This window comes from Aythya ferina, assembly GCF_964211825.1.
Source record: "Aythya ferina genome assembly, chromosome: 3".
NCBI classification, from domain to species: Eukaryota; Metazoa; Chordata; class Aves; order Anseriformes; family Anatidae; genus Aythya; species Aythya ferina.
Genome location: NC_140298.1, coordinates 65377974 through 65393170, shown reverse-complemented (window position 1 = coordinate 65393170; position 15197 = coordinate 65377974). Strand labels below are relative to the sequence as shown.

General features: G+C 42.0%; 1 protein-coding gene across 1 annotated transcript; it reads left to right on the top strand.

Annotated features, from left to right (window-relative positions):
• The first annotated feature begins 5236 nt into the window (after positions 1 to 5236).
• Positions 5237 to 9629, top strand: NDUFAF4 (NADH:ubiquinone oxidoreductase complex assembly factor 4). Its single transcript, XM_084514723.1, has 3 exons — positions 5237 to 5406; positions 5700 to 5797; positions 8126 to 9629. Exons 1-3 carry the CDS (start codon positions 5280 to 5282, stop codon positions 8420 to 8422), a joined length of 522 nt encoding a protein of 173 aa, XP_084370849.1. The 5' UTR covers positions 5237 to 5279; the 3' UTR covers positions 8423 to 9629.
• The last annotated feature ends 5568 nt before the right edge of the window (positions 9630 to 15197 follow it).

Sequence of the window (15197 nt, the reverse complement as noted above, 5' to 3'; positions counted from 1 at the left end):
AATTAAGGAAAAGTCTTCCATATATTTCTAGATACTTCAGGAGCCAGTAACAGATGGATCAGTTGAAGCCAAAAACACATAAATTGAATTAAGTAACAGAACTACCAGAAATCACTTAAGGGCAACAGTGATCTAAATGTCCATCTTTCCTAAGTATGTCCTTACAAAGTTGCAGGACAGTCATTTTTGCTTGGCTTATAATCAATTCTTGCTAATGCCATGTTCTGTAGTTCATCCTAATGCTGATGAGATAAGGAACAAATGGATCAATGCTCTCATTGTGTTTACTGGGAAACCAGTAATCAGGACAGAGGACTGAATTCCCTGAATTCTAATCGTGTGTGCATTTGCTAGAGCATCCCTTTATATTGCTGTAAGTTATGAACCATCAGCAACAAAAAAAAAAAAAAAGAGAAAAGAAAAAACAAACAAACAAACAAAACTGTAAATGGTAGAAAACATGTACAGAATCAAATTTAACAGTATACCACTACAGTGAAAGGGATGCTAATTTTCCTCTGCCTTTGACCTCTGGATGTTCCTAGCCCTTACACCACATAGCAAACCTCACCTGCCTTTTCTCAAAAATTCTCAGCTTTGTCCTTATTAGAAGAAAAATCTTATTTCACTGAGATTACCTGCCCATCTGGACTAATGCTTTCCATTCTAAAGAAAGCACAGAAACTTTAATCCTATCTCATAGCAAATCAAGTTAGTACCAAACATTCCTATGCTCCCTCATCTAAGGGGAATTTGCATCAGACCCATCAGCCTTCTGATACTACTGAACTACACAAATTAATTTTGGGTCCATTTCCCATCCAGATGCAGAACTAACTGAAAACAAAAACTGAAGAAAACACGACATAAAATTAAAACTGGGATGCAAAACTGAAACAAATTATTTAAAGAATGTCCACAAATGTACATTTTATTTTCCAGATGCACAGTAGCTCCAGGAATTTCTCTCTTAGAGGTGTAAAAATATTAAAAAGATAGTGTAGCAGCTTGTGGCACATGCATATTATAGATTCCTATGTTTTCCCCTGATATGTTTGATGCTGTCTACTGTTGACAACAGGCTGCTGGTACAAAATAACTCAGTTTGATTGTCTGTGTTGTTCCCATGGGCTGTTTTGATAGAGAGATACTTGAGGACTGACTTATTTCTTTTGTTATTTTTAAATTCCCTGGAAACATGCGTGTTCCCGGCTCATGAAACATATATCCCATTTGTAAGACTGTTAAAGCTGAACACAGGTAGTTTTTATGCTCTGAGAAACCACACATTCATTTTTTTAATAATTACACTGGCAGATACATTATAGAGAAAGAAATTCCAAGCTCTTGATTTCTGATATTTAATTTCAACGTGGTCACACTGGTAAAATACCAAATGACAAAAAAAAAAAAAAAAAAAAAAAAAAAAGGCAGGGGGTATCATTCTCAATTTTTCTGCTTGCTATATTATAAATGACAGATTCCTCAGAATAAAAGTTTTATACTTCAGATCCTTCTTTATACATAAAAAAGAACAGCCTTGTGTCATCCTCAGTGACAGCAAGTGACAGGCAGAGAATGACATCACTCTTTATTTTTAACCAACTGCCTTCTAGTGAATTTATTTCACTGTCAGTAAATATTACAGCAGTGTTAGTCACATTCAGGGTTTACAGAGACAGAATCGCTCAGAATCACAGAGTTTGACCCAAGAAGCCAGCAGTTCTTTGCTTTTGAAGGGAAAAATCTTTATTTCCAAATTGGGAATAATGGTTTGCCTCCACAGTTGTATTAGTAAAAATGTCCTAGAGAAATACTTAAATAGGTGTCAAAGGTTTACAAGCATCAAAGACATCCATGTGAATTTTACCATTACAGCTACACTGGATAGGCTAACCACTTGTAAACATAACCTATGTTATTGAGCATATGATTTGATGTCAGCAACTAATCGACTAATGGTACTTAATTAGATATGTCACCAGTCCCAGTCCAACATCTTAAAGAGCTGCTATGCTTCTATGCTCCTGTAATAGCTAATATCACTTAACTTCCCATTATCACTATATGTATAGGGCCTAAAATAGAATCATAGAGTCATTAAGATTGGAAAAGACTTCCAAAATCATCTGGTCCAACCATCCCCCTACCACCAATATTTCCCACGAGGATCAAGTCAGTAAGTTTATTACCAGAGAATGTAAGTTAAAGACCTGCTTCCACCCTTTAACAGATAGTGAGAGTCTTTAAAGTCAGGAATTGGAGAAATTGCCTGTTGAAGTTTCCCCAAGAGAGCAGAGATCCACCACAAATCATGCTTACACTACTTTGTCTCCATTGCCCCTGTAAACCTGATTGCTTTTCCTCATCCACCAGCTAGTCTTTCAACTTTCCTCTGAGGAGAACACTGACACTCCTCATGCAGTATGCAAGCAGTCCACAGCCATAATAACTATCGCATCAGTGATGTTATCACCAAATAATGCTGCTACCAGTAGAAGACCAAGGTTTGAAAAACAAAGTTTCGTACGCGCACACAAGTAAGCACGGCTAGATGGATGCAAGGGCAAGCAATGTGCATTTTCCTCCTAAAAATGAACAATGAAGTTGTGTCTCTTCATTGTCCCTTGAAACACTCCCTCTCCAAGTCACTTGATTCAGGCAATTACTGCCACACATGAAGAGACTGCAAAAAACACATAAACAAGTTAAAAGCATAAAACAATTGTTGGCTAATTCACACAACAGCCAGGATTAATGAGCTACTAATTTCCTTTTCTCCTTTGGTAAGGCACCTTTGGAGTCTTTGTTGACCAGGCAGTCAGCAGTCAGGTGGAGAAGGGCCAGCCTTCATTTTTTCTTCCAACAGGCTAACGTTTGGTGTTGCTGTTTCTGTCTTCCTTTTTGTGTCAGAAAATCTTCTGTCTCTTCATGCTTACATTTTTTCTCTTGAATCTTTAATCTGCTGATTCCCTTTCAAAAATTTTACCTCTGTTTCCAATTTTACCCTTCTAATCTTGCATGGTTCAATACTAAATACTTTCTCACGGCTCTTTCTCTCACAGTTTAGCAGTTTTCTCAGAAGTCTGGGCTGCATCAAAATGAGGCCTCCAGTCTGAAAGAGAGAGACTGCACCCTGGTGAGAATAGTGTAACCCCAAAACTGTGAACAATACTAAGGAATAAGTCTTGTCGTTTCCATTTAGGGTACATGTTCTAGATGATATCTGTTTATTAAATAATCTGCTGCCATCAAGTATGCCAGTAACGTGTTTAAAAGGAAATACTATTGTGGTGGTTTAAAACCAGTGGGTACCTCAGTAGCACTCTGCTGCTCTCTCACTCCCCCTCCTCAAAAGGACAGAGGAAGAAAATACTATTAAAAACAGCTCATGGGTTGAGATTAGGACAGGGAGATTACTCTCCAATTACTGTCACAGGCGAAACAGACTCAGCATAAGGGAGATTAGTGTAATTTATTGCCAACTACTAACAGACTAGAGCAGTGAGAACTAAAAGCCAACTAAAAGCACCTTCCCCCTAATCCACTCCCTTTTACCTCCTCCCCCCAAGCAGCTCAGGGAAATGTGGGCTGCAGTCAGTCCCTAATGCTTCATCTTCGTCGCTCCTTCACGGACCCTCTCTGCCCCTGCTCCCCGTGGGGTCGCTCCCACGCGATGCCATCCTTCTGGAACTGAGCCTGCGGGGGCTGCCCACAGGCAGCAGCTCTTCAAGCACTGCTCCCATACAGCTCCGTCCCACGGGGTCCATCCATCCCCCAGGAGCAAACTGCTCCAGCACGGGTCCCCCATGGGTGGGCAGCAGCTCTCCCCAGACCCCCTGCTCCTGCGTGGGCTCCTCTCCACAGGCTGCAGCTCCGGCCCGGGCCCTGCTGCTGCGGGGGCTCTCCATGGGCCGCAGCCTCCTTCAGGCCACATCCCTCTGCTCCACTGGGGGCTCCTCCGTGGGCTGCAGCGTGGAGATCTGCTCCATGTGGGACCCATGGGCTGCAAGGGGACAGCCTGCTCCTTTCTCCCAGCTGCTCTGGCACAGCGTTGTTTTTTTTTTCCCCTTTCTTCAGTCTGCTCTCCCAGAGGCCCAACCAGTAGGGCTCCCTAGCTTGGCTGTGGCCACCAGCAGGTCCCCTTTGGAGCTGGCTGTAGCTGGCTCTGCTCTGACATGGGGCAGCTGCTGGGCTCTGCTCACAGAGGCCACCCCTGCAGCCTGCCTGCTACCAAAATCTTGCCATATGAGCCCAAAACAACATTAAGAGGAACAGCATCCCTAAATACTTCAATGTTACTATTACTGAAGTAAAAACTTACAAAGAGAAAAAAAGAAGAAAAAAAAAAAAAAGAGCAAGACATCAGCACAGCAGCTACTGGAACAGGAAGTAGGGGTGACAATTTATGTGAGGACACACATTGAGCACAACAGGTGGTGGCAGGTGGTGGCACATGGTAACACTGTATCTGGAAGCTAAAAGGTAGGGAAAACCACACAGATAATGTTTATACATTGAACTGCCATCTCAGCTTTGTTGTTAGGGTCACTTGGTCCATCTATAAGCCCGTAAGTGATGAAGTACAGCTTTTTGCTGTAGATAACATGCATGTACCAGACCCAGATTTTACTCTAAACTTTACTTTACACTGCGATTTCCTACAAAACCTTATTGCACGTAACCCTGCTTATAAACCAAGTGAATACAATTAGAAAATAATGGATCTAAAAGCCACCTGTCGGCCAGCACTCCCTACACCTCACGCCAAAACGATAGAATCGGATTGAAAAGGGATTGAAAAGGCTGCGTGTAGCAAACCCTGGGCGAGCCTGCCACCTTGAGGACATCCCCCGGCAGAAACCCCACGGCCCCGTCTCAGCAGCGCCGGGCGAAGGCGCAGCCGAAGAGGAGCCCCCAAAACCCACAGGGGCACGGCAGGACCCAGCTGCCCCCCACCGACATGGCGACGGGCCAGCGTCCCGGGGCAACGCTGAGAAGACACCGCGCTGGCGGAAAGCACCGTGAAAGAAACACCCAAACGCCTCCTTATCTCTTTATTTATTTTATTTGCTTGTTTGTTTATTTATTTGGTTATAGTTGCCCGACATGAAGCCACGACCCCAGCACACGCTTCCCGCGCACCGCCATTTGCCCTTCCTGCCCGGCCGCCCCGCCCGGCGGCGGCGGCGTCGCGCCAGCACTCTGCGCACGCGCGGCGCACCGCCCCCACCGCTGTGCGCAGGCGCGGGGCCGTCCCGGCGGCGGCGGCGGCGGCGATGGGCGGGCGGTTGGTCCGCGCGTTGCGGGCGTTCAACTTGGAGAGCCGGGCTCACCGCGAGATCAGCAAGGAGAAGCCCACGCCCGCGCCGCGCCACCCCACTGCCCGCCTGGACGCGCTGACCGGTGGGTGCCGGCCTCGCCGGGGCGGCCGGGCGAGGTGCCGGAGCCGCGGTGACATTGAGAACGGGGCCGCGCGCGGGGCATGCCGGGAGCTGTAGTCGGCGGCCGTCGCTGGGGGCCGTTGCTAGGGGCGGTTGCTAGGGGCGGTGAGAAAATGGCGGCCGCCGAGGGGGGGGGGGAAGGGAAGGGAAGGGAAGGGAAGGGAAGGGAAGGGAAGGGAAGGGAAGGGAAGGGAGCAACACAGTACTTTTCCTCAAGTGTTTTTTTTTTCCTGCTCTTCTCCATGCTGCCTGTAGAGCACCCGGCGATCCGCGAGAAAGTGTACAGCAAGGACGACAGGCTGCTCACCTTGTTGAAAGACGTTTATGTTGAGTCTAGAGATCTGCCGGGGCAGGTGAGCACTGCTCGCTGTCAGAGGCACGCGAGCATCAGCGTTGTGGTTTTCAAACTCAATGCAAATCCTACCAGACTTATGCTTTTCAAGACAAATGAACATTTTTTCAATATTTTTTTTCAAGAAAAAACACTCAGCTAGTGCTTAAATGCTCCCCTTGTTATAGATAAATGCAATATTTTCATTGCTCAGTTATATATCAGTAGTACTGACTGACTTTGTGTCTTGATCATGTATCAGGCTGTGGTTATCCAACCTACATGATCCCTTTTTAACATCACTTTGGTGGTTTGTTTTTCACTTAAATTCCCACTGGTGCTTTGTCCAATGCAGAAGGGCAGCTGGTCAGCCTTTTGGAAAGATGCAGTTTGCTAGATATGTCCCATAGATTTCTTAGAAGAAAAGAGATTGGGACTAATGTGGAGGCATGGATGTGGTAGAGGATAAAGACACTAACACTTTTCCGGAGTCTTTAACAACTGATGTTAATATTGTCTTATGCAGACCCTTTTCCTTATGTGGCTCAGGAACTGCCCTAGCTGGGTTTTTCTTGTATAGTCTTTGGACTGTACGGTTATCCATTTCCTCATTACCAACGGCTGCACTCTTTGACTTGGAAAACAAAATATATGCCTTCCAGTAACTCACAAACTGGGACTCGGTCTCTTCCACCTCATTATGTTATGGCTTATGCTTTTTACCTGTTGCATTATTGGACCATTTTATTCTAGCTCTTCTGTTTAGCAATAAAAGTTTTGTAGTTGTCTAGCAATAAAACTTCCAAGTCCTGATATTCCATATCCAGAGTATCTTCTATTCAAAACTAAAATATCTTAAAATTCAGTCACTACCTGGAGCTTCCGAGTAATCTCTTTCCTTGATTTTCATAAGAGAAGTTAGTATGCTAATTTTGAAGTGCTGAAGGTCTAATTCCAGTATATTTAAACACTTCAATTTGTAAGTCTGTCAGGTGAGAGATTTGAGGAAAAGCCACAAGTGGAAATCTTAGTGCTTGGTTCTGCACCTACTGCGAGGTTGTTACCACATAAGGCTTGCTCTTGTGGTGTGTCGTTTGAGGTTGTTAGGAAGAGCATGATTAATGTGTCCGCTGAGGCTTGTGGGCAAAGCTTCATCCAAAAACTTTCTTCTTGTCTTGATTTTCTTCTAAAAACCTCGTGCATCATTTACATATAAAATAAATATACATGTGTGTATTTACATATATTTTATACATATATATTTTACGTGTATATATACGAAATATATTTTTTCTGTATGTAAATATACATATACGTATATTTTGCACATCAAGTTACTTGGAAAACTACTGGCTTTCAGTTCTGAAGGGGCAGATACGTAGAGATCTATCATTTAATTAAGACTTGAAAAATTGTTCATTATCTGAGTATAATTTTAGAAGGAACTAGAAAGAAAGGGAAGGTCGGTAGCATTGTCAAGCAGTCTGTAGTTTAGAAGCAGGCAGTTACAGATGCTGCAGCATCCTCATCAGTTTTCTCAGCATATGGGTTAGTAAAATGCCTGGGGTAATCGGTGGACTCTGATAACTTTAAAAGCACTTCTTAAGAAAGGTTTTCATTGTGCCTCTTTGCAGTGTCATTCACTGGTGAAGCCTTAATAAAAGGCAGTATGGGGAAGGTACAGCTGGTTTCTAAATAACTTGGAAAAGGAAATATGAATGGACTTGAGAGAAGAGACCTCGTGTCTGAGCGCTGCAGTAGTCATGCAAATTAAATTGCATATGATGATGCAAAATAGTTTTCTCTTTGTCCAGAAAATCTTGTTCTATAGATTGAGCAAAAGAGGTGGTGTCTTTTAGTTGCAAAACTAAAACCTGAAAATGAAAGGGGAAGAGAATATATGGAAAGGATTTCCAGTGGTATCAGAAGAAGGATACCAGTTTTTAGTGTGATTTTTTCCTTCCTCTCCCCACCACCATGAAATGATACTGAATATTAGGTTATCTTAATTTATATTTAGCTGCCAAAATGTGTAGTTTGACTTGTATGAAGGGCTGCTGAGTCTGTACAACACGCAGACTGTAATGGATTGTAGGTTTTCATAATGTGGGTGTGGGCTGGCCCTCCTATATAGACTGGCTGTGAAACAACTGGTTCTAATCTGTGTGATATTAAGAAGTGAGGGTGGCCAAGCATTTTAATGCTATTACAGTGCAAACATATTTTAATGCTGTAAAAATGGGGAAAACTAACAGGAAATGCCATGTTTGGGGAGATTGTTTAGCTGCTACAGTATACATAGTAAACAGAATTGCTGTTAAGCTCTCTTTGTTTTCCTTCCCACAATTAGGTAAAAGTTGGAGGTGGTGAACATGTTCCATGTAAACACGAGGAAAAGAGAATTACAAAACTAGGTCAATTTGAACATCTAGATATTGAGAAAGTTACCAAAGGCAAAATATCCATTGTGGAGGCTCTGATGCTTCTTAATAATCATAAACTTCATCCTAAGATATGGACTGCAGAGAAAATAGCAGTGGAATACAGTCTGGAACTGACAGAAGTCAACTCTCTTCTGGAATTCTTCATTCCTTTTACTCTGAAGGAATTTCCTAAAGAAACAAGAAAAGCTATAAAACCAACATAAAATAATTACCAAAACCTTGTGTGATCTTCCTTGTGTCTTGGTTTTACTCATGAGTATATTTGGTGTCTGAAAAGAGTTGGTAACATGTCATCCAACAAGGCTGCTTTCTTATACTAAGAAGAAGTATTCAAGCAATTCCGTTCTGTATGTTATGGCTTCAGATAAATGCAGCAATTATAGGATACGGTTTGTAAAGCAGAGTTTAACTACTATGTTGTGTGAGAGCCTGTCACATGTTTCTGATTATCATGTTCATATGTTATCAATTCAGTTGAAATATATAAATACTATTTAGAAATATAACTTAAAACAAGCAAACGACAGCAACAACAACAACAACAACAAAAAAAAAACAGATCACCTTTCTTAACAGAATTCCTGGCCTTCAGCTAAATCAGTGCTCTGTGTGTATTATCTTTGTAGTTCTTGTTAAAATGTTCTTTGAAGGTCCCACTTTCAAGATATATGCATATACAAGCAGCTGTATTTCTTGCATATAAAAGCTGAATGTTATTTATACTTTACGAAGAGGGTTAACCAGAAGAAGATTTGGGAAATTCATCTGTGTCAAAATAAAAAGAAGGTGAATAGCAAGGCCTCTTCCTGATGCTGGAACAGCAATAGCTGGTTGATATGTACCTACTTTTCCACTCCATTCCGATTTAGGTTAAATATCTGTACCTCCCCAGGTACTGTCTGTCAGCCAGGGAGTTTGTAAAGAGCGAAGATCTGTTATCACAGCATTCTGTAGCACCTGCTGTATGAGAAGCAATGGCTTGTGTAATTAAAAGGTGCCAATTACATGCAATTGCATCTACTAATTGGACCTACTTATGGAAGATCTATTAATGTCCACCTGTCATGTTATAATGCCCTTTTTCTCCTATGGAGGCCTTCTGTGATTTATCCAACTGCAGGCTTAGGTCAATCTGTGTTCACCGATGATAAATTTTCCGCGTTCCCACATCAAACAGCATCCTTTACCACTGTTAGTAAAGGCAGTCACAGACTGAAGTAACTTGATACTGTGGCTGTCTGGGTCTGTGTAGGTAAGAAGTTGTGCACTGACACTGAGGACTGATTAGTGAAAATGGGTTCATGCTGTCCAATAACTCTAGGAAAGGAGGGGGAAGGGATCATTGGAATTTGTATCTAAAGTGCATTATGTTTGCCTTTCTTTAAAAATAAATGTTATTTTTGTGTGATACTAATGTTCCTAAGGCCCATTGCCAAAGGAGTTAAATGTAACTGCAGTGTAACTTCCTTTTCAACAACTCTGCCAAGTCTTTGGCTTCTGACTGGTAATTACTTTACCAAGAAGATCATCACCTTTGTGACTTTACAGCAAAATTCTTGACGCTTCTCTGTGATGGAACAAGGTATTACGGTATAGTTTACAATAGTATATCCAAGGTTTTACTTTATTCACTTCTAAAGTACATATTGCTGTACGCTAGTGAAAGATATGTAAAAATGCTAATTTATTAGTCTTTGGATGTGTGGATTGGTGATGGCCTTGTTCTCTTCCTGTAACTTAATAAGGACAGAGCTGCACTGAAACTAATGTGTCTTCTGAGTGATGAACCACATTTTTATTTATTTTCCACAAAATACCCTTTTATAACAGAAATACTTTGTGTAGTGTTTGACTTCTTCTTGGTGTAGTATTTAAGGTAGTAATCAGAACAGCTGTGGAATGCATTTGGTACATGTGCTTTTTTGTTGTTGGGAACCCCGTGATTTCCTTCTTTAAAGAAACCAGTTAACAATGTCCCTTGACTGACTTGGTACCAATTTTGTTATTTTCTTTACACTTTTTTTTTTTTTTTTTTTTTGTCCATGTCCCTTTCCATGGCTCTTTGGATCTCAGCTTTAGGAAGAGGTGTTTTTCAAGCAAATGTTTTCAAGAGATAATTACCGGGAAATTTGTGGGAAACTGCCATACAGGTTTCTGGGAATCTTACATGGAAAATTTTTCATGCGTCATTGCCATACATGTGGTGTGCCAAATTTAAAATGTTTTTGTCCACCACATAGAATTACTAAATTTGGTAAGGAACAACCTGCACCACTCAAACTGCAGAAGTAATGTAAAATGTATAGTAAACATCTCCCTTACAGGCTTACAAAACTAATACTTAATTTCTAGCTGAGATGACACATAGTTAACAAGCTTCTTAATATGTGGCATTTTAACACTATATGTGGCATGAAAACACTAGCTTTCCAAAGTGTTTGAAAAGGTTTGTCACTGAGTAAAGCTAGGAACTGAGAACATCTGAGTACACATGACAGGCAGAGCCTCATTTGGAAAGGAGGGTTGAATTCCTGGTGAGGTGTGAAATTGAATATCCACAGGGGAAGTTCCAGCAGATACTCTGGCTTCCAGGCTTAAATTTTCCCAAAAATGTCTATTCAGTGGGATACTATTTGATCACTTATCTACGTTTTCTGGGACATTAGTCAATTTGGTACATCCTTTCCTCTAGCTTCATTCTGTAATGAAGTTTGCATTTCCAGTTTTCTCCAGCTAGTCTTGGCCTGTTCCTGTGAAAACTACTCAGCTGCGCTGTTTGCTTTTCTCTAGCTTATGGACAAATGTAGGTTGTATTCTGCCCTCACCGTTTCAACACCTTGTTTTATTTCAGCAGAGTGGTATCTTGCTTTCCAGGAGAAGCACATCTGCAGACGTAAAGATGAGAGAACTGAGCAAATGTTTTACTCTAGAGAACTTACGAATAGGAGAAATTTTCAAAAGGGATGTAGCTTTTCATATATTTTCAAAATTTGTCCTCAGATATTTTAAACTAAATAGAATCATAGAATATCCTGAGTTGGAAGGGACCCACAAGGATCATTGAGTTCAACTCCTGGGTCCCCAACAGACCACCTAAAAATCAGACCATGTATCAGAGCATTGTCCAAATGCTTCATGTCTGTGCTCTCCTTTTACCTTCACAGTTCAGTACAAATAGCCTTGTGCTATCTCACTGCATATGGAGAGTAGCTAGGTTCTTGCAGTCTGATGCTGGGATAGCGAGATGAGAGTTATAAGGTAGGAAAGAGATATAACTGCTTTCAGTGCAGTTCATAGAAGCATAAAATGGTTAGGGTTGGAAGGGACCTTAAAGATACCTAATTCCAACCCCCCTGCCATGGGCAGGGATACCTCCCACCAGATCAGGCCGTCCAAAGCCCCATCCAGCCTGGCCTTGAACACCTCCAGGGATGGGGCATTCATGGCTTCTCTGGGCAACCTCTGCCAGTGCCTTACCACCGTCATAGTAATGAATTTCTTCTGCATATCTAATCTAAATCTCCCCTCTTTTAGTTTAAAACTGTTGCCCTTTGTCCTATCCCTACACTCCCTGACAAAGAGTCCATGTCCTTGTGGGGGGGGGCCCAGAGCTGAATGCAGTGGGTGAGAATTACTCATCCTCTGTGCTGTGGGAGCTCATGTGCTTCTGTGTGGTGGAATGGGGCTTAGTGTGTCTGCTGCCAGGAAGAGGATTTCAGAAATAAATCCACAAAGGTTGTTTCAATACTGTTGTGCAAGATCACCTTTGGGTATGGGCTACTTCAATTTCTGAAGCTCTGTCCAGAGTAAGATGGTGGCTAGGGAGGTGGCAGTGGGCTCACTCACAGGTCTTGGCCTCCTGACAAGAGCAGTACTGCTGCGTAACGCAAGAGAGAAGAAATGGGAAGGGACAAGGGGCCAAGTAGTCTCCTTAACCATCTCCTGTGAGGATTTCTTGCCTAGAAGTGGAAAATGTGTGGTGTTTTGTAGGACTGAGGCCCTGTGGTTGGAAGCACTGGTGCTGAGGGGCAGCCACACCTGTGAGCAGGGTTGACCCAGGGAACAGGGAGTCCACCTCTTCTGGTGAGCCACAAGTGGTGCTGGTGTAAGCCAGGCTTACTCCTGCCATAGGTTTCTGTAGTCAGAATCATGAATGTGAAGTGGCAGCTGGGAGCCCTGCTGATGTGGTAGAGGTCTGGAGGAAGGAAAGCAGCACGGCAACATGCATGTGACTGGGAATGCTGAGCTGATGGCAATTGACTGTGCTGGCAGGGAGAAAAAGAGGTAAAGATGAGGTCTTTAAAGCATTGTCTCTGAGTGAAAGTATGTCCTGTTACTAATTGCACAGGACTTTGTTCCCAGGAGGACAGCCACGGTGCAGCTTTTGATTCCACCAGCCCTGACTCTGCCTGGCCAGCTGCCAGCTGTGCTCCAAGCCCGCATGGCCAGAGCTGTGCTGGGGGACTGAGGTGCCACACACGTTGGTCAGGCAGGAGCCAGAGGCTGTGTGTGTGTCACCCTCAGTCACCTTCTGTCCTGGTCCCTTGTGCTAGCAGCACAGCTGTGTGGCCTGAAGGATGCCATAGGCTGGGTGGTGAGGTCTCTCCTCTTAAAGTGGGGAGGTGGGTTTGAGTCCCCTTATTATTATTTAAAGCTGATAAATGCTATTTTACCTTTGTCTGCATCAGTTGCTATCCCTTGGTTGGATCCAGCATACATTTACCTTTTATTACCAGCCATGTCCACAGGGGGGAAAAAAAGTTATTAAAATCATGGATATACTTGTGTGCAGTCTAAGTCCAAAAAGACGAGTATGCAGAGGTACCAAGAGGCCTCTGAATTTTTCAAGTACATTAACCACAGGTTCTTTGATTTGGGGTGGGAAAAGTTTATTTTAAAATAATATATATTTAATAAAATACTTTGATGTGATGTTATGAGGTGTCATTTATTGCTAAGAACAGTTCAAACTGAATGCAAAATATGTTGTTCAAAGATATCTGTCACTTTACCAAATAATGGTGATTTTTTTTTTTAATTTAATTTTAATTTTTTTTTGCTTTGGTTGACCTCAAAAACTAATGTCCCAGCCTGGTTGCTACTATTTCCATCCTTACCTGATCCAGTCCTCCCACTCTCTCCCTGCCACTTTGTTTGTTGCTGGGACCATCTGGCAAGCCTCTAGTCCTGTGTCACAGATCTGCAATTATCCGTGTACAATGAGCGAGGCTGATTTACTGTGTACCTAAAGCTACAGGGAAACTGGAATAAATAGAAAGCAAGTGCATTGAATAGCGATGAATCAAAGCAAAGCAGGCTACTGAAGATGTCTTTAGGAAGAAATAAAGCCACTCAATTGGCTTTGCTCCTCCGCAGAGGAAGAAAGTGAGAATAAATTTCATATTATATTCTGCCTTTCTCAATTAACTGTCACCAGTTAAAGATTTCCTGTGTGGGAACAAACTCACAGTTGTCGTCACTTAAAGATAAATTCTATCAGCTCATTTCTGCCCATGTGGTACTTTAATATTAAACTTATTTTTATATTGTAAAATTCTCATTAATGTAGGAATTTGAAAAATAGAGCTGTTTCTCCTGTGACTCTCTTAATAGGTTGATTGGCATTTAATCATGGTTTCTTAACCCTTTTGAAAACAATATACTAATTTGCACATTTTGAATAAAAATTATTTGAATTTTATTGTGGACACAGTTGTAATTAAAAGCTGAGGAGATGCAACTAAAAGCAAATCTGTTGTTTCCATGAATAACATAAATATCTATTTGTAATCCATAGGTTCAATAACATAAGTGATTCTCTAGCCTTCAAAAAGCAGTGAAACTGTAATTTTTCTGAGAGACCGCAGGGAAAAAAGCATATTTTTACTGACAGAGCACCACAGAAAACCCTTGTTGGGAGGGGTTATACTCAAAATTTTGTGTTTTCTGTAATTCTGCTGCTGTGGAACTTGTTACAGAATTCACCTCTTGCTAGAGCATTGTGCTTTAGCATGTAACATTCAATTCTGCCAAAATGTGTAATTAATTCTTAGACAAGAACAAACACCTGAAATGTGTGAGCCGTGATACTCAAATCAGTTTTGAGTATCAAAACTGATATATTTTGGGTTTGCTGCATACCGAAAAAATAGTCCTGAGAAATATGAACTACTCCCTTTGTCTTAACTGCTAGCTACTTCTATCTAAATCTGGTTAACGGCAAAATGCAGAATATGATATTAGTATAAATAAATTACATAAAGTTTTTGACATACTCCTTTGTGTCTTGAATTTGACCTGGACCTCTGTGGCAATCCCCCCCCCCCCCCCCCCCCCAACCCACACACACTTTTTTTTCTTTTCTTTAAGTTTTTGGCAAGATATGGAAGGCTTTCATTAAAATCATCTTTTATCTTTGGTGAAACAGTAGCACCTCCTTTGCCATCCCCTGCACAGATCATCTTGGCTTCCAGGAAGGGGGAGAAATACAGTAGACAAATAGATCCAAAGGCCAGGTTGAAGAATGTCATGAAGGATTTTCAAATGCTATGTCCTCTCTGCACAGGGCACTTAGCACAGGTATGTGGCATTTGTACAGTCTTGATCAAAGCTTTGTTTCAAGTGGAAGAGAACTTGAATCTGAGCTAACTTCACACACTGCTGGCGTCAAGTTATTTCCGTGATAAGGAAAAGTGATTACTTAAGAGATAAAAATCCAGGTTGCATTCCAATTGGTCAAACTGTTTCTATGGTTGCAGAGTGGTATCTGAAGATTCAGCTGAAAATGTGGCTTAAAGATGAGAAAACAACTTATCTGTTGCATCCCTTCACTACATATGCTAGGCAAAAATGGAGCTCCAGGCTGCAGAGGAGATACAGGCAGGTAGTTTTGTTACTGAATCCTTGTAGATAACCCCTCTCCCCACATAAAACTTTTTGAAAGCCTGGCAAAGTCCATCTTCACTATAGCTGGCCATT

What these genes read in the sequence shown, in the direction of transcription:
- NDUFAF4 (XM_084514723.1), top strand. Translation starts at nt 5,280, where the DNA reads ATGGGCGGGCGGTTGGTCCGCGCGTTGCGGGCGTTCAACTTGGAGAGC. An exon ending in CCGCCTGGACGCGCTGACCG is followed by an intron (nt 5,407 to 5,699) that starts GTGGGTGCCGGC and finishes TGCTGCCTGTAG; the next exon opens with AGCACCCGGCGATCCGCGAG. An exon ending in CTAGAGATCTGCCGGGGCAG is followed by an intron (nt 5,798 to 8,125) that starts GTGAGCACTGCT and finishes TCCCACAATTAG; the next exon opens with GTAAAAGTTGGAGGTGGTGA.